Below are 23,903 nucleotides of genomic sequence, written 5' to 3'. Positions count from 1 at the left end.
ATAAAAAACAATGATATTAAGCGTATCTCCAAAAATAATAAAGTAATTAATATTAAATTATATTAATTAACACAGTATTTTTGCGTAGAACTCCTTTTCGCGTGGGCGGCCTTCGGCGCCCTTCAAAAAAATAACCCTCATCAGTCCAACTCCGGCTACGCAATCCACAGTATTTTTGGGTAGAACTTCTTTTCGCGTGGACGGCCTTCGGCCAACTCCGGCTACGCAATCCACAGTATTTTTGCGTAGAACTTCTTTCCGTGTTAAAACCATTGAACCCAAAATTAAAACATCATATGCGTGTATGTAGTAAGGAGGCACAATAACCCCCATCCCCAACATTAACACTAAACTTAAATACTTAATTTTTGTTCATATTTTTGTTTCATTTGCAGGCATCCGGCAACACCATACTGTTGTCATTCCAATCTTCTTCTTATTCGCGTTTAAAATTAGAAAGTGACTGTATGGACAAATGCATTTGCATTTTATTTTAATAAAAATAATTCGAATATAAGGATAAAAATAAGTAAAAACACGCGTGTGAGTGTATATTTCGTGAATTTTAGTGAAGTGTTAAAAAATATATAGTGTAATGTGGCAAATTATAGTGAAGTTCCAAAGGGCATTTTGAAGGCCTTTTTTATTCAATATCTCGAAAACTAAGCGAGATATCAAAAAATCTTACTCCTTCATTTCGTTTTCTTTTGTCGAGTTCTATAAGAATCCGCCATAAGATTGCGGCGCCACGGAAACAGCAGAATCCCCAAACTGTTTTATGGTCGATCTTTAGCTCCTGGGCGATGCTTCGACTACTAACATATCGGTCAACTCCGCTTATTTCTGTGACATTATCGATATTTTCTTTAACATCAAAAATGCCTGAACGGCGACGAACCACGAAATTGCACGTAATTAGCTGTTACCCCATTCAAAATCACAATGGTTTGGCTTGCAATTTCGCCTTTATTAAAGAAAAACTGTAAAATGTACCGCATTTTCTCTTTGTTGACTTCCATTGTTAACACCCTGTAACTCACAACTGAATGGAACAAACAAAAAACAGCAAACGAATTTTTTGTGTGAAATGTCGTCTTAACAACTAGCATAAGCTTTAAATTGTTTGTTAGATACTTTACGAGATATCAGCCACCTACCGAGAAAATAATGTATTTCTTTTTCCAGCTAATGTATTATAAATCTTACTATTTTCCGAAATATCACGTTTTTGTGAAAGCCTTAAACTAGAATAAATTTTAGAATTCTGCGATTTATTTTCGTATGAAAAGTGGCACACCCTAATGTACATGGAATTATTACATACAAACATTCAATTAGTATATTATGATTTTTGCTAGTTGGGGCACATACAGTTAGTAACAGAAGTAAGTATACACCGGACACGTTTTCAATTTTCCCACAATCGATTCCTTCAAACAACCTAAGTTATAACAAAATTGTGTTTTATTTACATGGATGAAATACAAAAATCATATTTAATCCAAATAATGACAAAATTTTAAAAAGGAACAAAATTATAGCTTTTTATATTAAACTTTATAAAAATGCATGTCTCAAAAGTAAGTATACAGTTCATCATATTATTAATTTGTGAAATCAAAAACGTAATTAAAATCAAATCCTAGTATTTGGTAGGTTAACTATTAGACTTTACAATCGTTTTAAGTCGTGATGGCATTGATTTCACCAAGTTTTCAGTTACAGCTGTTGGTATTTTATTCCATTCCTCTTGAAGGACGTTTTTCAGTTGCTCCTTATTTCTAATCGGATGTTTACGTATTTGTCGCTTTAAATGTTCCCATAAATGTTCGATTGAGTTGGTGTCCGGGGACTATGGCGGTGTTTTCAGCTGTTTTCGCATATTGTATAACAGCCACTCTCGTACAATGTTGGATGTGTGCTTGAGGTCATTGTCCTGCTGGAAGATAAACGTTCCTCCAACGCCTAATTTCGTAGCGCTTTCTTTTAAATTATTTTTCAAAATATTTAAATAACCATATCGGTTCATAATATTTTCGATAAATACCAAATTTCCAACCCTGTTTGCACCATCACAGAGCCCCCTCCATGCTTCACAGTGCCTACAAACTCCTTCACGGCCATCAGATCCACAGATACTGAACTTACACTCATCAGAAAATATGACTTGGTTCCAAAACGTTTGGTCATATTTTTCATAATCTTTGGCGAATGAAATCCGTTTACCCCGATTGACACTACTCACGAAGGGCTTTTTCCTAACATTGCGCCCATGATAACTAGCACTATGCAAAACCTAGCGAATAGTTTGGTTGCTAATTTGTTTTCCAGTCTCATTTTCAACTTCAGATTTCAATTTGGGGGCACTTATTTTGGGGTTTGTCCTGATTTTCCGTACGACTAAGCTTTTTCCTCTGGGACTTAAGAGCGGCGGACGCCCACAACGCTCATTATTAGTGGTGCTTCCCGCATTTTTATATTCATTCGCTATCTTTTGAACTGTAGCAAAACTCCTATCTATCACACAACGGATTTCTCGCAATGATTTATGTATGTACCTTGTGATATATTATAATCAGTTTTTTTAAATCATCAGAAAGCTCTTTTCCTCTTGGTGTCATTACTAAAAATGTCGCAAAAATTAATACAAAACTTACTTCCATAAATTTTTATACTCACTTTGAATATTTCGTTTTAATAGCTTTAACTTTTTTAATCAATGCGTAAAAATAAATGTTATGCTAACTGAACAATCGTTTCCTGTATACTAACTTTTGTGACATAAATTTGGCTGGCATCAAAGACAAAGCAAAGCGTGGTTAACGGTACCTAAAATGTACACATAAATTAAGGCGCATATGAAAGCTTATCCCAGTGCACAATTACCATATGTGAAATATTTTGATTACATATTAAGGAAGGCGTTAGCGTCAAACAATTCCATAAATCAGGCTCCTGTATACTTATTTATGTTACTAACTGTAAATACACTACACGAATAGTTTTAACAAACTTTTTTTGCAAACTTTTATAAATGGCACTAAATATACGTCTTCACATATAAAATTTATGGACCCAACAACTGAGCCCCATATACATTTATAGAACTCTTCAATAAAAATTTCCTCATTTTGTAGTGGCATAAATAGAACAAAATTTCCCGTTCAAAGTTTAGTGTATAATTTTAATGAAATGATTTATTTCAAATGCGTCCCGTAACCTAGTTTAAGTTTATCGCCTCATTTCATTAATCACACGTAAAAAATTAGTGGTCCCCAAGCCGAGTTCTTTAACATTACAATTCGGAATTCAGTAGCTCAAGTAACTTTTTTAGTAAACTTTCATGCTATAAATAAAATTTTATAGTTCCAGCGCACGAAAAAAAATATACTTAAACATTCTGACAAGATTTGACATTTTATTTATTTATTAATATTAATTAATTATTTTTTATAAAAACTTTGTACAAGATGTATAAAAAAAATTAGAGAAATTTTCATCAAATTTTCAAAATTTTTAATCCGGATTTAAAAAAGAAAATTTGTGTACGAAGAGTTTTATAGCTCATTAAATTTTAGTAGAATTAAAAACTATTTAAAAATAAATAAATAATTGACGCGCACACTTCTGTTAGATGTTTGGCCGCCTATTTGAGGCGTGTGTCTTGTTGTTGTTTCACAAATGGAGCGACCTATATAGTGTTTTATGAGGAGCTTTTTCATGGCAGAAATACACTCGGAGGTTTTGCCAAAAAACTACTAATATTGATTTTATTAAATTTTTATTATTTCACTTTTCCAATATACCTAAACATAGTATAGAACGTAAACAAGCTCAGGGTTGCTCGAAGAAAAAATTTAATGGCTCGATACGTATAAAAAGATTTATAATACATTCCCACAGAAAACAATATAACGGAGTCATATCATCACCATCACAATTCTCTATAACTTTGTTGATTTTTGATTTTTGATTTGCGGAAGGATTTGGGCCACAATTTATGATTATTTACCAAAGTATAGAAACTATGCAGAAATGCTCCCAAAAGACAAACCTATTGAAGAATATAATATATGGATCTCAAACTTGATTTGGAATTCTAATTTCAGCATTTTCTACTTATTTCTTACAGTGTAATATATGTACTTACGTATGTATGTATGTATGTATGTATGTATAGCTAACAAGATTTTTAGTGGTGAAGAAAGTACTTTCTTTCTAGGAAAATCAAGTGTATTTCATATAAGTTTCAAGGTAGTTACTAATTTGAAGAGATTTTTCCCCGAATTTCGATAATGGCACCGTAACACTGCCGAGGCGCCGGAAACACTACTGAGTCTTCTTGTCATAATATTTATATTCAAGATTTTAATTAGCACTAAAATAATGGTACAGAACAAAATAGAGAATGACTTTCTGTAATAGTTGTCTTATATACAGCAACAAAAAGAAAAATGGGGAATGATCCTACATCTGAGATGGTATACTGTTGTATTTACAGTTACAACAAATAGGCGACAAAAGTTAGAGCGACGAAACTGTTAGCGGCGAGAGTATATGTATGTATGTAACAGTGCAGGCCCATGCAGGCTGGCTTTGTGTGCTTGGCTTCGATAACTGTCAAACATGAATAGGACAATACTGAAATAAATGATATGAGACCAGTAGTGCGATTGCCTAACACATTTTAACGATATTCCCATTGTTATCCTTCCTTAACCACAATTTTAACGATTTCGCTATTCGGTAATCCATTTTATAATGAAACTAGCAAACCCGGCCCCCTTCGCTGGGCACAGTAAAATAGAATAGATATGGTTTAGAACAGAAAATATATGGTTTTCATTTTATTTATTTCTTTATTCTTTATTCAAGCGCTTTGGCATAAACAATATTTTTTATTTTTCTATTTGTTTTTGAGTAAATATAAAATATAAATTGAAAATCAGGAAAAAAGAAGATTGTTTTTAAATTTCAAATCAACGCATATGAATAACTAAGAAACAATCGTCTTTTTTCCTGATCATCCATGAATTTTTCGTTTCAATTTATATGTTTTATTAAGCATTGGAGCTTTTTTAACCACTATCCATTTATATTTTTCAAAAAAAAAAAATAATAAAATAAGACAAAATCAACTGTTTGTTGCAACCTTAGTAAACGTCGCATACGGATTGCGCAATTAAATTAGCTATTCCTTCTCCTTGTAAAGCGTTTTTCAGTAAGAGCGTTTCAACTTTTTTTTGAATAAAACAGAAACGGTTTGACTTTTTTAACTAATTTTTTTTTTATTATCGAGTTTGAACATATACATTTAAGTATGAAATTCGATTTCTTTTGCATGACCACCGCGTGCACGTTTTACGAAGTCCAATCGACCAACCCAATTTTCGACCACTCTTTTGCATAAATCGGCCGAAATTCCAGCAATTTCGCGTTCAATATTGGCTCTGAGCTCACAAATCGTCGCCGGCTTGTTACTGTAGACCAATGACTTCACATAACCCCAAAGAAAATAGTCTAGAGGCGTCAAATCACACGAGCGCGGCGGCCATTCGACCGGTCCATTTCTGGAAATAATGCGCTCATCGAACTTACTCTTCAACAAATCAATTGTAGCGTGTGCTGTGTGGCTTGTGGCCCCGTCCTGTTGAAACCACATGTCGTCTAACCATTCAATTGCGGCCAAAAATAATCGTTTATCATGTCGCGGTATCGATTTCCATTCACAGTAACATGGCGATCGTTCTCGTCAACGAAAAAATATGGCCCAATTACGCCGCCGGCATGTAAACCGCACCAAACAGTGGTTTTTTCGGGATGCAACGGTGCCTCATGAATCACGTGTGGATTGCTTTCTGCCCAGTAACGCATATTTTGCTTGTTGACAAAGCCATTGAGCCAAAAGTGAGCTTCATCACTGAAGATGATTTTTTGGAAAAACAGCAACAGCAACAGAACGATTCTTTTCATAAAAAATTTGCACGATTTGCAATCGTTGCTCAAGTGTGTAGCGTTCCATGATGAAATGTATACTAATGAAGTTTACAAATGACAAGCGAAAAATAAAAAATATTGCGTCGTTCGCCCTCCCTATCGGAAAAAAGCTGAAGCGCACCTATTGAAAAACGCATTGTTTTCTTCATATCATTAAAAATAATTAAAGAAACCAAAATCACCGAATATTCCACCAAAATAATTTCTATGAAGAAAAACCTCTCAAAGCACTATTGACAGCTGATTGTCAATTTTGCAGGTAATCTGTCATTTGTGAACGGGTAGATTAATTTGGTGGATTTATAGGTGATTAATGCATATGTAAACGTATTATTAAATCGCTTCGTTGCCCCGGAACAACGACTGATGAAGCAAGTGCGTGAGCAATAGGGCTGTCAGAATGAGTCCTTTACGTTCGGTGCGGCAACGTATTTGACTTACGTGATGTGTCACACATACCGTGGTGCCCTTTCATTGTGCCGCATATAAACAAAAAAATAGATGTTCTTGTCGTGAAAGCAAATATTATTATTATTATTATTATTTATTAGAGCAATATGAAATATAACACTAATTGATAGAGCACACTAGCTACTTAGGCCTACGGTACTATTGTTTTAAATATAACTTTATATGCTAAATATTTTACACGTATAGAAAATTGTTAAGCTTTTTAAATCGTCGATATTGGTTAAATGCTGTTGATTAGGTTGGTATCTTTTATGAAATTGAATATTTTAAGTACATTGTCTACGGTTATGTTTTTTAGGAGTTTGGAAGGTTGTGTGGAATTGAAGTGGAGTTGTCTTTTGGTGGACAGAGGAGGACAGTTGTCGAGGATGTGTAGTATGCTTAGGTTGTTTCTGCAATATGGACAAGCAGGAGGGGGTGTGGATGAGAGGAGGTGTTCGTGAGTTAGTTTGGAGTGGCCAATTCTTAGGCGGGTGAAGATACTGGTTTGCGTTTTCGATAGTGTAGATGGAAAAATTGACTTTTTGCATTCAGGGTTGAGGTTAGTGTAAGGGTGGTTGAAATGAGTCCAGGTGTTATGTTGCTGTAAGTAGAGGTAATGAGTGATAAGCTTGCGGAAGTCTTTTTGCATGAGAGGGTTGAACGTGATGACGGGAGAGAGGTGTAAACTTTTGGCTGCAGAGTCGGCATGTTCATTTCCGGTAATACCTTTGTGACTTGGGGTCCATATTATTTTTGTTTAGCCAGGTTTTTTTATTAAATGGTCGCGTATTTGGGAGATTATTTGATTGCTGTTGTGAATATTGTCCAGACTCTGGAGGACAGAGAAACTATCGGTGAAGACTGCGAACTTGCCTTTTGCATTAGATGCGAGGGTTACTGCCTTCAGAATTGCAAAGGCTTCTGATGAATAGATAGAGCTGTAACTTGGTAGTCGACCACCTGTTAATAGTTTACCGTTGTTATCAACGACAGCAAAAGTTGTACTGTGGTCGATTTTGGACCCATCGGTAAATAATAGGGATCTATTGGCTAAATCTTTCTTGTTGACTAATTCATGATACAGCTGTTTAAATGTGTCAGGACTGGTGTCATTTTTTTTGAAGGAGTGAAGACTATAATTGATTATGTTAGGATGTAGGAGCCATGGCGCCTGGCGGCTTACCGTCGAACAGGTTGGAAGTATTTTTATATCCAGGTCGTTAAGGTTGGAGATGCAATGTCGTATGGCGGACTTTATTTTGTAAGTTCCTTTGTGCATGGAGGCGTTTTTCAAGATATCAAATAGAGGTCTGTTGGTTGTGGTCAATATTTTCGGAATGAGCCTCAAAGTGGCCGTTTTGTATCGTTCAAGGATAGATGGCAGCCCGGCCTCGGCGAGGACGCATTTAATTGCAAATATTATATTTCATTGGTTGTGAAATATATTATAAATTAAGTGAAACGAAAAAGGGTTTTAATAGAATTTACTGTAGTCGTAGACGGTGTGCGCGACCATAAATTCTTGCTCATAAGTCTTGAAAAGTAAAAATTTTACAAAATTTACTTTGTGTGCTCATTCAACAATTTTTCTTTGTCTAATCGGTCAATTAGTAGATAAACTTCGGAGGAAAAAATTCGAAAAAACATATCTGTGAAAAATTATGTAAGTGTGATTTTCAAGTTGATTGACATAAAACCCATTTGGGAAACAGAAAAATTTTTCAATTTTGTAAACTGGTGCATTGTTAATGTCTGCATACATTATTAAAACACGTTTACGCGTATTGCTGCGACAGCTGGTACTTAGTTGCATTTATTTGCTAGGGGCTTGCGTGCTTTTACAAGCAAACTATTAATATTGAAGAGTTTTTAATATTCGCGATTTTCTACCCAGTGCAATGCACTAGAATACATATTTACATATGTAAATACATATTTATGTAAATATGTATGTATATGTATAGTGTATGGATGTGCATGCGTGTATATTCGATCAGCGGTTTAATCGCGGAAATATAATATAAACTCACGTAAGCTCGCCACAAAAGAGGGATTGATAACAATGTCAGTAGCAGATAACAATGCTTACAGCATTTGTTTTCAACTGGTTAATAAATAGTATAACACGTTTTTTTTTACTATTAGAAACAACAATGTGTCAGAACTGAAGAGGTTTTATTTAAATTTCTTTAATTGATTGGAAGCTGCTCATCATAAATGTGTCTGCTATTTTTAAGATCATTTATTTATTTATATTATATTTTATACTAGCTTTAACCCGGGGCCCCGCTCGCGTAGGAGTAGTTTTGAGGGATTTAGGATATGTATATAAAAGAATTACAAACAATAATTTCATAGAAAATATTTTTTTAATAATAACCATAATATTACAATACCCAGCATCCGTTGCTATGCCTCGTTGAATAAAATCAAAATAACCAATCAGAAAAATATCAAGCAAAATTATTTTTATTAATTTTCTATCTCAAACCGTTTTTGAACTTTGCATTTGGGTCATAGCTGAACAGCTTATGCGGATTATGAAGTCTAGAGTGTGCTATAAATAGTAGGAAATAGGAAAAACTAAGATTTTTTAGATTAAATTTAAGCAAATATTCGATTATTAGCAACGAATGAGAGTGGTGGCGCGGCCTGGAGGCTGTAGGGAGTGAGTTCCATCATAAAAACATGCCTATAATCTTCATTGGGTGAAAATATGAATGTATAGAAATTTTTACGTCATTTGGTGTTGTCGTTTCGTAGTGATGCGCGGACAACATACAGACATTCAACTTTATAGTATAGATTTATGCTTCTATGCAGAAGTGTCATCTGTCTCGTTCCAAGCTTCAACTCTTGTCGTCTTTTTTCTTAATCATAGTAACCGCTACAAGAGGGGAAGTCAGCTTTGTAATAATAAGGATGTGGGTCTGCAATAAAGTTGCGGAGAGTTCCCAAATTTCCCAAACCAACTTTAAGCCGCGATTAGTGGTGCCGTACCTTAGCCATAACCGTAACCACAGCAATCAGCTGTTCTGATCAAACATATGGACATCACTATAAACGAATATAGGTGCCGCACCATAACGCCGTAACCATTACCGTAGCCGTATGTATCTATTGAGCTTTGGTTTCCCGCCGAATCCGTAATACTACATTTGTTTTGATATTTGCGATAAAAATTTGAATATTCAAAATGAACGACGGAAAATTAATTGACTTAGTGGAAAATTATCCCTGTTTTTATGACAAAATGGAAAAGCTGTTTATGGTTACGCCATGACTAATCGGCAAATACTGTAATGTTGCAGCTTTAGAGATACATAGTGCTCCATCAAACATTTTGAATTTAATTTAATTCGAGTATAAATAAAAGACGTTCGAATGAAAGAGTAAACTTTACCATTAAACATGTAATTTCATTCCAATAACTTTCATGCCTAGCTTTACAGCAGCCCATTCTGTCAAAACAATTTGACAGTTTGCGACTTTTGGCACTTATCTCAACAACGCAACTTCAATTAATGTCTCAAGATTGAATTATCTCTGGATGTTTGTCGTTACAGGTACCCTTAACGGCGGCCCACAAGAATCGTAGATTCTAGGTGACCAGTTGGCATCACCGTTTCGACTGATTAATTCATATTCGATTCTAATATTTCCCAACTTTGTCAAACGTAAAGCGATCCATTTTGTAAATATCTAACCATATACTAAATTTCTGACACAAAACGGGTGTTATTTTCACTGTCAAAGGCAATAAAATTGATAGCTCAAATTATAAACGTAACAAGGAAGGCGAGATTGATAACACAGGCCAACAGCCAAAAAACTTTTTCGATCATTTTAACTAATTACTTTGTAATTTGGTGTCCTGATTACGAAAAAAATTATTAAAAAGTTATATCACCCATCAATTTTTCACATTTTACAATTAAGTAAAAATAAAGTTTATGTACCAAAATGTATCGGATATATTTCGCAGTCCTGCGAGGTACAGTTTCTAAAACGGCTATGTGTGTTTCTTGAAGGTTTTTTATGCTGAAAACGAATATGACCTTAAAAATGCTCCAGCACGTCAGAATTTTGGTTAAATAGTTGAATTTGAGTTAAATTTGTTAGTTAAATTTGAGGTTAAATAGTCAAAAAATGCAGATTTTGGCCATTTTTTTAATTTTTTTTTTTGAGGAAGGTAAAGTTTTTTTTTAATTTTCCACGACGGCATCGCACAGTACTAATCTTCAGCTTTAAAATCCATTTTTAAAAATATTTTTGCGATTAATATAAAAAAAGTTATACTATTTTGAATTCGCCCTTTACAGGGGCGTTAGAGAGTTAGAAAGGTTGAATTTGCATAGATATATCTAAAAGTCTCCAATTCAAAATAGAATATCTTTTTTTATATTAATCGTAAAAATATTTTTAAAAAAGACCTTAAAGCTAAAGAGTAGTACTTTGCGATGCCGTTGTGGAAAATTAAAAAAAATCTTTACCTTGCTCAAAAAAAATTTTAAAAATGGCCGAAATCTGCATTTTTTGACTATTTAACCTCAAATTGCCAAAAATCCTGACGTGCTCGAGCATTTTCAAGGTCATATTCGTTTTCAGCATAAAAAACCTTCAGGAAACACCCATAGCGGTTTTAGAAACTGTAAAAGAGCGAGATTTTGCAGGCCTGTGTAATCAATATGGGGTTCTGAAAATATGTAGGAGTACATCGACCTTACGACCGCCGGACTATAATTCCTTTCCAGGTTTCCCAAGCACCCAGAGATATTTCTCAAAGGAAATTTAAAGTTAAATGAATGAAATTTTCTAGTCTAGTCTAAGTACTTATCAGTAAAATATATTAATGGCATTTTATTAACTATATAAATACGAAATATAAAATATTATTATAAAATTAAATATTATTAATTATAAATATTATATTTTTAGATCGTGTTCTCTTGCGCCGCTTTTTCAAATGTATGTACTTCAATATGGAGGATACCAAAAAACTCATTGAATTAAATTTTTCAATGCGAAACAAAAATCCACAATTATTTATCGATCGGGATCCCGAGGAGGATGCGGTTAAAGCAGTGCGAGAAGCAACGTAAGTAAATTTTATGCAAAGAAGTTGCATTCTGTCAAATACGAAATTCAAAAAAATTTAGCATGTAATTAAATAGAGGAAATTTATATTATTTTATCAGAACTGAAAATCGCCCATATGTATAAGACTGGAAGTATATCGTACCATATACCACTTTTGTAGAACCAATTTGCAGTCCAGCACGTACCATTTGTTTTATGTAGGGTGGGCCAGGTAAAATTTGTTTTTTGAATCGGCTATAAAAAAACACTAATCAATATTTTTTCAATTTTTTTTTTATTTTGAAGATTGAACATTGTCATTTATGAATGAAAAATAATATCGTTCAAATGGCTGTCTCGACTGACTTTACAGTAGGGAATTCGATCAACCTGATTTTTAAGCACATTTTTGATTTTTTTGGCTCCAATTTCATGAATGGCAACTTCGATTTTGTGTTTTAATCGTCTCTGGATGGTTCGCATATAATTTGTCCTTAACAGCTCCCCACAAAAACAGTCCAACGGGCTAAAATCACAGCTCCGAAGCGGCCCATTGATATCGGAATTCAAAAACGGTAGCCAAAAGTTCGAGTGTAACTTTGGCAGTGTGACAAGTTGCACCGTCCTATTGAAACCAAATGTCTTCCATGGCATCCTCTTCAATTTTTGGAAACAAAAACTCGTTGAGTATGTCACAATAACGCTCGCCATTTACTGTAACCGCGGAAGAAGAAGAAGACTCACCACTTTGGAAATAGGTTTTCAATATTTCCCAATTTTGTTCTAGTGTATAGCGTCCGTATGAAGCTTTACAAGTCGATTCCTGATAGAACCGTTAAGGGAGCCCCGTTTTTGAGAAGAAGCTCTGCCAAGAATCCAACTTCACACTGCTTGTATCAGCAGTAAAACAGCTCATGACATCAACGCTAAAATTGTTCTAATGACAGTTCAATATATTGTTTATAAGCCATCAAAAGCATTTGCGTCTCAGTTTTGTTGAATTTTTTTTCTGCGATGGAATTCAAACGTAATAGTGTGTTTGCGTTATATTTGGCTGGAAAATCACAACCAGCCATTGTTCGTGAGCTCAGTCACCGCAAAGTGAATAAAGTGTTTTTGTATCGCACTATAAAACGTTACAATGATACTGGTAGCATTGCAAAACGCTATGGAGGTGGACCAAAAAAAACCGCAACAACGCCAGAAATAATTCGGAAAGTGAAGGCTCGAGTTGAACGAAATCCACGTCGAAGTGGAAGAAAAATAGCCAAAGAACTGAAAATATCGCAAGACAGCATTCTACGCATATTGAAAAATGAGCTCAAGGTCAAGACTTACAAGTTACAAAAAGCACACGATCTTTCACCCCAGCAAAAAAAAGTTCGGTGCGAAAGAGCAAAGTAGTGGTTGCGCTTGCACGAACGTGGCGAATTTCCTAACATTGTGTTTTCTGATGAAAAAAATTTCCCAATTGAGCAGTTCATAAACACTCAAAACGATCGTGTTTGCTTGACCGATCGCTCATACGAGAATTTGAGCCTACGTATGGCCACTCGAAGCAATTTCCCATCGCAAGTAATGGTTTGGACCGCAGTGACCGCAGATGGACGCTTTCCAATCGTTTCTATCGAGCCTGGTGTCAAAGTGAACGCGACTTATTATGGGGAAAATGTTTTAGAAGCTGCTTTAGAGCCGTGAACACGCAAACATTTCGGTCGTAGACCATGGACGATCCAACAGGACTCGGCACCGTCTCATAAAGATCGTGTGAACCAAGAATGGTTAAAAAATCATGTTCCACACTTCATTTCGTCCACACAATGGCTTTCGAATTTGCCAGACGCAAATCCGATGGACTATTCCATCTGGTCCATTTTGTAGAGCAGGGTGAGGACTAAAAAATATGCCAGTATGGATGCGCTGAAAAAAGCAATTATACGAGAATGGGCCAAAATACCTCAAGATCACATTCGTGCAGCATGCAACTCATTTTTTGACCGTTTTAAGGCTATAGTCAAGGCAAAATGTGGTCATATCGAGATAAAGTGAATATATGTTAAAATTGTAATCATTTTTGAACAATTTTGTCTTTGAAATCAATAAAAACTAATTTCACACAAAAAAGTTATGGTGTTTTGAATAGGTAGCGTTCACCCTGTACACTGGAATATAATAATGGGCACGCAGAAGTTGCTTTTAAACTAGTATCATATTCCCGATCTTTAAGAAAGATAATAAGGACGAAGCTTCGCACTACAGAGGTATATCATTCATGAATCGCATTGCTAAAATCATGATGGGCACACTAAACGAGCGACTTACAAATTAATTAGAGAGTAGAAGATTAATCACGAAATACTAAGCAGCATTTCGGAAAAAGTACTACACGGAACATTTACAACTGGACATCAATCATTTTTGTATTTCAATGTCAATTTCGCCTTTCTTCCTTTCGCCTTCTGGCTAAGATCAAAATGTAATTTAAATACTAATCTCCATTAATTGAACATATTTTTTTTTTAATTTGGGGCTCGAAATTGACTTTTTCCTATAATATTTTGTAGAATCCTAATCTGCTTGGAACGACGTCGAAAAATTTTACCTGCCCTAATGTACATATATGAACACATATCAAGAATTAGAAGACCTCTTCTATTCGCTATTTCTCCGCTCGCTATCTCTATGCCCGATTAACTCAACGACAAATTTGCATACGAAAGCAACAACAAAGTCATGGAGCAAGATTTCCCGCTAGCGAGTGTGGTCATACCTCATTAGACTGGTATAACTCACTCTCGTACAAACACATGTCATTTAAGGCAGCTATAATCCCGCGCTGCCAATATATGTATGTTGTTTCATCTATTCGCCACTTGCTAATGCTGGGCGAAAAAAGAGGCACATAGAGAAATGTACACTCATGAATATTTACTATGGCTACAACTACTGCAGCCGTGAGATGTTGCTAGCAACATTGTTGGCTAATGAGAAGAAACGTAAAATTAATTAGCATCGCCTCAGAAGCAATTGGCACATTTTGATAAGAAAAGTGATTCTATACAAATTAATACAGATATATACGAGTATTGACACAAAAAATATAAATTAATTACGCTCTTTGCGAAGACGTTTCGCTTAAAAATGGCATATCTTCGGAGTATTCGAACTTGTACACGAACTGTCAGTTTTCACTCAATTTTAAATGACATGAGCATTTTAAAGAGGTGTGAAAAAATGTTGCTGGCATACTTGAGTAGACTCATTTAATTCAATCTTAATCGAATTGCTCAAATGCTTCTGAGAACGCATAAATCGCTTTTGCAGTGGTTTCATGCAACTTGTCCAAAGCGATCGAACAATGCTTTTCTGCCCTTCGAATATTTGAAGTATTTCCCTATCGAAGCAATTTAATTTATTTATATTCAGCTGAACTCCAATTGGAAATTTTTTCATGATTTATCAATCTCAATAGCCCATCCTTTCAATCCAATGCTCCAAGTCCTTGCTGATAGTTTCCAACTCTCTCTCACGAAAGCCTCAGACTGCATTCTCTTTAGGAGCATGCATCTTTTTTAATGGTTTTAATTATTGTCTCGCTCACCAGTAAACTTAAGCCAAACTCTAAGTTTGAGCCCGTCGAATGGGCTCATCTTGATCTACAAGTAGGTATATCACCTATCGCGGGCTGATCTTTGTAAATATCAAAAGTGAATTCTATTTATTTATTTCTTTATTGTTTAGTCTGAATTTGGCCATCAAATTGGAAACATTATTTTTAATAAGTTGAGCAAACGGCCGGAACTCAAGTAAAACATCTATTTTTATACTGTTTTATTTATTTGGTCTGTCGATATTTCGACTCCAGTCTGAAGTCATCTTCAGAGTCTTAAGGCGATGCCTGGCATTAAATTTCCGACTTGAACACTACTTATTAAAAATAATATTTATTTATTTAGTTATTTATTTATTTATTTCTTTATTTATTTATTTATTTATTTGTTTATTTATTTTTTTATTAATCTTGTAATCTAGAAATTCAAGTATTTTTACAGATTTAGTGGATATTATTCAAATTAAAATTAATTATTGTATAAAATTCATTAGAAAATAGTACAAACTTAAACTTAGGAGATAATAAATCAAAAGCTAAATAATTTGAAAGGGAATTAAGTTCACTTAAAGCTCTATAAATTGGATTAATGGTTTATTTATTTGAACTACCCTTACGGGCGCCGTAGCCAAATGGGTTGGTGCGTGACTACCATCCAGAATTCACAGAGAGAACTTAGGTTCGAATCTCGGTAAAACACCAAAATTAAGAAAAACATTTTTCTAATAGGGGTCGCCCCTCGGCAGGCAATGGCAAACTTCCGAGTGTATTTCTGCCATGAAAAAGCTCCTCATAAAAATACATGCCGTTCGGAGTCGGCTTGAAACTGTAGGTCCCTCCATTTGTGGAACAACATCAACACGCACACCACAAATAGGAGGAGGAGCTCGGCCAAACACCCAAAAGGTGTACGCGCCAATTATATATATATATACATATATATATAAGTACATATTTCTTTTCTAATTTTACATTCTAATTTAGGGACATGATACCTCTACCTGGCCTAACACCAGAAGGATATAAAATTCTATTCTATCGGCTAGCAGACTCGGATCCCAAAAAGGTAACTACACTTTAAGGGGTTAGTATCAAATTTTTTCACTTTTAGTTTTATAAAGAGTCTTTCAAAAGTGACGCCTAAATGTTAGTAGTGAATATTTCCTAGGCGGGAAAGGCACAGGCCGTTAGGCTCTAGGGTATGGCCAGACTTTTTCGACTTTGGGCATGAATTTAACATATTTCCATTATAGCTAACGACTTGATCTTCCAAGTAGCTTCCTAAAATTTAATTTTCTGTCGATTTATGGATATAACGTTTTAAACGACGAGGACGAAAAGAGGCCAGACCCGGGAGCGCAACCGAAGGTTTTAAAGAAGGCGCACAACGGAGGGTTAAGAAAAACATATCGCAAAATTCTTATTTTTTTTTTTTTTTTTTTGTGAAATAATCGTCATAGTCGACAAATCAAAGGTTGGTGAAAAAATGTCAAGAAATTGGTTCTGTCGACAACAGGAAAAGGACTGACAGACCAGACCAAAAACTGGATGTGATGTTAAGAATTTTATTGATGTTCCCGAATAGTTCCAGATTAACCTTCCACATCGATGTCCCGACATTCTCAATAATTAGGGATTCATGAATCAAATTTTTCACGAACTCTCCTGTAGGCGCGTTCATGGCGGATTTTTAAATGATGTCATTTTTCACGTATAATTGCTAAGAACTGGATTTTTAATAAAAATAGTACAACTTAAAAGATCTAAACTCGTACGTGTATTTATTTTAAAACAACACCTAAGCGCGTGTTTTGAAAGACCCTTTATTAAAATTTAGTTTGTTGATTTAAGCATTTAACACATGAATATTGACATCAAATATCAATGCCGAAAAAATATATTTAGTATAGGTCTGTTCATGTTGCCAGTAACTTAATTTTCTCAAAAAGAAAAATATCAAAAAAGTACATGAACGCGAAACCAGTAATAATTTGCAAGTTTTACGAAAAGCTGAATAGACTGTTGGCGTGAAAAATCACAAAAATTAAAATTTTTTTCAGTTGATTTACCTCGTATTAAATCAAAAAAATAAAACAAATAAAATGCAAAAAGAGCTTAACATCACATGATTTTATTTTGTCCGCAATAATTTGTAGCAATCAGAACTTTCATTATATTTTCCTTGCTTCCGTCTATGCATATACATATGTATGTATATATTCCCAAATTAGTTAATAACCAAGAAGTACTCGTACAAGCATAAAACACAAAAGATACCTTCAATGCTCTCGATTTGTATTTCGGAAACTGCAGCAACTGTGAGTGGAGGCTGTTGTTCAGAAGTAAAGGGTGTTTTTTTAGAGGTTAGGTTTTCAAGTTGGCACTACTTTTTTCGTAGATGGTCTTTTTGACAGCTGTCACTTGATTTATGCTCAGTCTGGTTTGCCATTTCATAATGAATAGACTTACACCTGAACAACGTTTGCAAATCGTGCAAATTTATTACGAAAATAATGGTTCGGTTCGCGCGACGCATCGAAGAAAATTTTGTTCAGCGATGAAGCTCACTTTTGGTTGAATGGGTATGTCAATAAGCAAAATTGTCGCATTTGGAGTGAACATAATCCACAAGCCATTGCTGAGACGCCGTTACATCCTCAAAAAGTCACTGTTTGGTGTGCTCTATGGGCAGAGGGAATCATTGGTCCATATTTCTTTAAAAATGAAGCCGGCCATAATGTTACAGTCAATGGAGAGCGCTATAGAGCCATGATTAATGACTTTTTCGTGCCTGAATTGGACGATGTTGATGTGGACGACCTTTGGTTCCAACAAGACGGCGCTACATGCCATACAGCCAACGCAACAATCGATTTATTGAAGGAAACTTTTGGTGAGCGCATTATCTCGCGCCGTGGACCTGTGGCGTGGCCTCCAAGATCGTGCGATATAACACCACGGGACTATTTCTTGTGGGGCTATGTGAAGTCGCTTGTCTACGCAGATAAGCCCGAGACGATTGACGTCTTGGAAGAGAATATTCGGCGCGTTATTGCTGACATACGGCCCCAATTGCTGCAAAAAGTGGTCGAAAATTGGGCCTCTCGGCTGGAATTTATTCGAGCCAGCCGCGGCGGCCACTTGCCCGAAATCATTTTTAAAACATAATGGCAAGCTAAATTCTTGGCCATAACATTAAATTATATACGTTTTATTTCATCTTGAAAACCTAACGTCTAAAAAAAACACCCTTTACATACATCTATATCATTGGCCGATTGTATTTAGGATATGACTTCAAATAAACTTTATAAATTTTATCTAAAATATATTTACTTACACTCTGCGTTTTTATTACCATTTTTATTTAAATTTAAAATTTTTACTCAATTCGAAAATTTTAATTCGTGTTTATTTTTACTTTGCGATCAGCGGTTTTTCTCACTTACAAGTTCTTACAAGTAGAAATTCATCCAGTAAAAACTGGCAACTTCCCCTCAAAATGAAATGCCATTTGGCTCTCTCATTTTCCCCTTCTTTGAAAGATTTTGCATACATGAACGCCAAAATTTGGCACACACAATTGTTAAAAATTATTAGCTTCATGAACAAACCTTACATGAATTATATTGTTTTCATTAGTAAGTCCGGCTGATACGGTGGGTCAAGCTTGTAGGCTCTGAAACAAAAACAAAAAAGGTATTAGTAAAGAGTAAATTTGACGCTTTGAAAATTTCGATTTTTTTTTAACCGTAAATTGTTAAAAAAAAGGTTAAATATTAATTAATAATTATGATAATAGTTCATGTTTTAAATGATATATGCGTACCGTAATCTTTAAAGCTCATGAATCATATCAACCAAGTCGTAAAGCATTGTTTCGAGAAAATCGCCTTTAACACCTTCACCTTCGTTTTAACGCCTTCTTCTGATACGCTTACGTTAGTTCGCGTTTTTTACCAAAATAACGTTTTCCTCAACAATTCTACGAATGTTTACAGTAAGTATTTGAACTTTTGCGAAAATCAATTTTTTCAAAATTTCCGTTGGAACTAACCCCTTAAAACCCTTACCATTCAAAGTATTTTTAGTGCCGATTTACACACATAGCCATTTGGAAGGGAGACTGGGAATTCTCTTTTGATGTTTCATTCACTTCATTCGTTGCTTTTGACTTTTACTTCTTTACCATCTTCTGGTTCGGACATATTCTACAACCCGCTAACATGTAAAGCGGAGAACGTTCGTCAACAATTTCTTAAATATTTCAATGAAGAAGGCAAACTGGATTGGATAAATAATAAATAATTTGTTGTTTTTCTTACGTGCGAAAACAAGTTTTCGAGAAAACAGCAGTTAAAGTTTAAACTTCTAAAAACCCTTGTAACTTTTTTAAATATTAATATTTTTGAATTCGGTTTGGCTTATTTTCTTCAGCATAGATCACAGTATCAATAAAATCACAGAAGCAGTGGAAAAAATATTTTTTTTATACATATATAAATAAATAAGAAAAAGTTAATGCAAATCGTAGAAATCGTTTTAAAAAATAAGTTAGCTTTTGTACCGACATCCATGCCAAAAAACACTTATAAGACCCGGTGACAAAAATTTTTTGAAAACAGACTTCAGTATCGTATTCATTACACCTCAGACTGTCCAGGAATGGTTCAGTTTTTTATTTGCACAAATTATTGTCTTCGTTATTCTAATTTGTATCATGACAAAAAAATCAGTCTTTTTCGTATTTGTACTTTTCTTTTTTTTTACTTTTAACAAACTTTTAAACAAATTATGACTTTCTGGTTTTCACCATTTTAAAGAGCCTTTCACACACTATTCGAATCAACAAAAAAGTGAAAAATGATTTTTTGACACGTAAGGTACCTTTTCATAGACCAGGTCACATACTACTGTGGGCAAAAAGTAAGGTGAATTTATTTGTCAAACTTCGCGGGTTTAAAATTTCGCTCTTGTTATTTTTTTCATGAGTTGGCAGCACTGTTAATAACATCTGGGCCAACTTTCATGTGAATGTCATTATCAGTAATACTCGTATATTTACGCTTGTGTTTACCAAACGACCAAGAGTGCATTTTTCGATTTTTACAATGACTGATTTAATTGAGCAGAGAAGTGCCATCAAATTTTGTTTGTGGAATGAAATTTCGGCTGCGGAAAAGTTTATCATGTTGCAGAAGACATTTGGTGATTCGACCATATCGCAGAAAAATGTTTATAAGTGGTGCAAAGACTTCAAAGAGGGTCGAAAACGTGTTGATGACTTGGAGCGCTCCGGACGACCATCGACGTCAACTGATGACCAACACGTCAATAAAGTGAAGGATGCTCAAAAATCGTCGGTTGACTGTTAAAGACCTTACTGATATGATCGGAAAACCATTTTGAAAGACCATTTGAGCCTACGAAAAGTCAAATCTCGTTTGGTACCGAAAACTCTCAATTTCTTGGAAAAAAGTCGTCGCGTTGATGTGTGTGAAACAATGCTTTCAGACTATCAGGACAAGCTCAAATGCATCATTACGGGAGATGAGACTTGGATTTATGCTTACGACGCTGAAACAACCGACCAATCAAGCGAATTTAGTGCTAAAGGCGAGGCCAGACCGAAAAGAGCACGTCAAAGTCGTTCAAAAATAAAGGTCATGATGACAGTTTTATTCGATTTTCGTGGTGTGGTGCACTATGAATTCCTTCCACCTGGCCAAACTGTTAATAAGGAATATTATTTGAGCGTTATGAGTCGTTTACATGAAGCATTTCGTCTAAAAAGACCAGAATTATAGGCCAACAACTCTTGGTTTTTGCATCACGATAATGCACCTTCTCACACTGCACTCGTTCTTCGTGACCATTTCGCCAAAAATTCCACGCATATCGTTCCGCAACCACCGTATTCGCCTGATTTGGCTCCGTGTGACTTCTGGCTATTCCCAAAACTCAAGATACCACTCCGGGGAACGCGTTCCGAGTCGATTGAGGAGATAAAAGCTGAATCGAAGAAGGTGCTGATGGCTATACTCGTACCGGAAATGAACTATTTGGCATGTTTCGGGGATTGGAAAAATCGTTGGCATAAGTGTATTTCATCGAGAGGGGATTATTTTGAAGGGGATGAAATTGATTTACAAGAATAAATAAAGATTTTTCATTTTACAACACCTTACTTTTTGCCCACAGTAGTATATATAAATGTTTATACTTGAGTAAAAAAAATAAAATTAAAATACTTCATATAGAAATACTTGACTTAAACGTAACTTGAATATCTAGAATGGGAAAAAATAGAATTGAACATAAATACATATGTCCCAAAAGTTTCTAAATCATGCCTACTATACGAATACTAGTTAAAATCATCCTGTATATCCCAAGCAGTGTTCTGATGTTTGTCATCGTCGATTTCTTTCATTCGATTGGAAACCAACACAAAACTCAGAACTTCCTCCCACAAAAGCAGAACGAATTAACCAACTGTCCAAAATCGTTTTGCAGCCAACGCACAGTGCGGCCGATTCCCAAAAAGCTGGCCAACAGTCGAAAAAAAAAGTTTCTAGATAGAGTTTTTTTGTCTTTGGGTTGGCTACAGTAATGCCTTGAGTAGTGAAAACCGTTCATAGCAACGTCCTGTACCCTAAGTATCCTCTGTGTTTTCAGTCGCAACGTGGCCTTCGTTTGAGCATCGTATTACTGTCGATGAATAGTGAAAGTTGTACACATTTGAAAGATTTTGTAATGGAGTAAATTGAACAAAACCAAATGGAATCATCTTCGGAAGCTTAGTAAAATACGAGAAATCTTTAGTACATATCAATACCTCGACACAAAATTTTTAGCTGCAGCAATACGTACATACATTTTTTGCATTTTTTTTTATAAAATTTGAGTTTTCAAACTGTATAGTAATACAACGCCGTCATATGCTGCTTTGAAACCTATTAAAGGTTACTCAAAAAAGTAATGGTTACTGAATAAAACAAGATTCAGCTGCTACCACTTGCTACCTTGCGACCCCGAAAACATATAAATTTACATGCATCTTGATTATGTTCTTGAATATACGCTATTTCACGTGAGGGGGTGGCCAATAGGGGGGGAAGGGGGTGGATTTTCAAAATTTTAAGATCAAATTCGTAATCAGCGACCCCGACAACCCCCGAGTAAGAAATTTTGAATCAATTACTTAATTTTTTGAGGTTTGGCCAGCTTTTCGGGAATCGGCCGCACTGTGCAACGTTAAGATTGAATAAGAGTACAAAGCGTATCGCAAGTACGGGAGATAAAATCCCCTCTGTCTTCCCCGTCCGTCCTTCTCGGAGGAACAAAATATTTCCCTTCCAAATGTTTGCCTGTGTTAATCGCCTTTTATATGATAATATGTACGCACTTCAATTATAGTTAAATAGCAAGGTAGAATGTAAGACAGCCTTTTTGCTCGCCGATTGTCGTTTTGCCGATCTCGATTTGGAAGAGCAGCCACCACAAACAAACGCAAAGGAATCGAACGAAGATACGAAGTTGGCGTCTGCCACTGAAAAAGAAACGCTGGACTCGCTGCAAAATGACGCGCTGGAAGATAACTTCATATCCAATGGTGAAGTTCAGATTTGTGATATATCCGGTTATACTTTATCCCACTTGACACGCATTTCGTATCCGACCTTGCGCATGTACATGAACTTCCTGCAAGAGGCATATCCGGTGCGTTTACGCGCTATGCACATCATCAATTGTCCGCCATTCTTGAACTCAATGATCGCTATCGTCAAACCTTTCATAAATGATCACGTCTATAATATGGTATATATTACACATACATACACACATATTACTGGTAGTGTATTGATTTCAATTTCTCCTGTTTACCAACAGATTCAATTCCACACCGAGGGACTGGATAGCTTATATGAAAAAGTACCACGCGACTTGTTGCCCAACGAATATGGCGGCAAAGCGGGACGAATAGCGGAGTTGAAACAGAAATGGGCAGAGGAGCTAAAAACTAAGAGGTAAAGGGCTAATAGTAATTTAATATGCATTGCCAAAAGTTGTATAATTTTTGTATGTTCGCGTAGGGATTACTTAATGGACCCAAAGCAGTGGAAAATTGCACAAACTCAAAACGCACGGCGGTGGTATTGGTTTTGAAGTTTCACCGGTTTTTCTTGCCTCATTCGTCTATAATATATATTAATGTATGTATGTAAATATGTGAATTCCTGCAACTGTATACATAACTAGTAATGTTTTGAAGCATTCATTTTTTGAATTTCTAATGTTTTATGTGATAACGTTAATGTTGTTGTTTGGGGTATTACACGCCTAATATAATCAATATGTAGATTAAATTGTAGTGAATTTTTCACTTTTATACTTTGAAAATTATTATACTACACAATTGTACATTAATATTTGTCATTCCTAATATACAGAAAATGTTTTTAAATGATATGCAATTTGTTTATTATTTAGTTTTATTTCTGCCATAGAAAAATGTAAAAAGAATTTGCCACGAGTATAAAATTACAGCGATTTCCGCCTCAAATTGATAGAGAAGCTCAAACTAAACCTATCAGACAACCGTTATTGCTTGTAAATTTTATTATAGTTGGCAGATTGTAAAGAGCTTTGCAATTAAATTAAGATTAAACCGATAGAAGTCAATTCATTGCGAAGAAGACGGGTCGAATATGTCAAGCGGGTGTATTTTATCGGGTGTTTTTTAGCTGTATGAGATTTATCG

General features: G+C 35.1%; 1 protein-coding gene across 1 annotated transcript in view; it reads left to right on the top strand.

The window, feature by feature from the left end:
* LOC129237913 (alpha-tocopherol transfer protein-like) overlaps window positions 1-23,573 on the top strand; it is a 28,534-nt gene extending 4,961 nt beyond the window's left edge. The window contains exons 2-6 of the mRNA XM_054872892.1: window positions 11,389-11,548; window positions 16,124-16,205; window positions 22,559-22,960; window positions 23,033-23,169; window positions 23,236-23,573. Of these exons, the coding sequence (XP_054728867.1) occupies window positions 11,389-11,548; window positions 16,124-16,205; window positions 22,559-22,960; window positions 23,033-23,169; window positions 23,236-23,308 (854 nt within the window). The 3' untranslated portion in view covers window positions 23,309-23,573. The remainder of the gene's footprint in view (window positions 1-11,388; window positions 11,549-16,123; window positions 16,206-22,558; window positions 22,961-23,032; window positions 23,170-23,235) is intronic.
* Window positions 23,574-23,903: the final 330 nt, after the last annotated feature.

This window comes from Anastrepha obliqua, chromosome 2, assembly GCF_027943255.1.
Source record: "Anastrepha obliqua isolate idAnaObli1 chromosome 2, idAnaObli1_1.0, whole genome shotgun sequence".
In the NCBI taxonomy this organism is placed as follows: Eukaryota; Metazoa; Arthropoda; class Insecta; order Diptera; family Tephritidae; genus Anastrepha; species Anastrepha obliqua.
The sequence above is the reverse complement of the archived record's forward strand: the minus strand, read 5'-3'. Positions and strand labels throughout refer to the sequence as shown.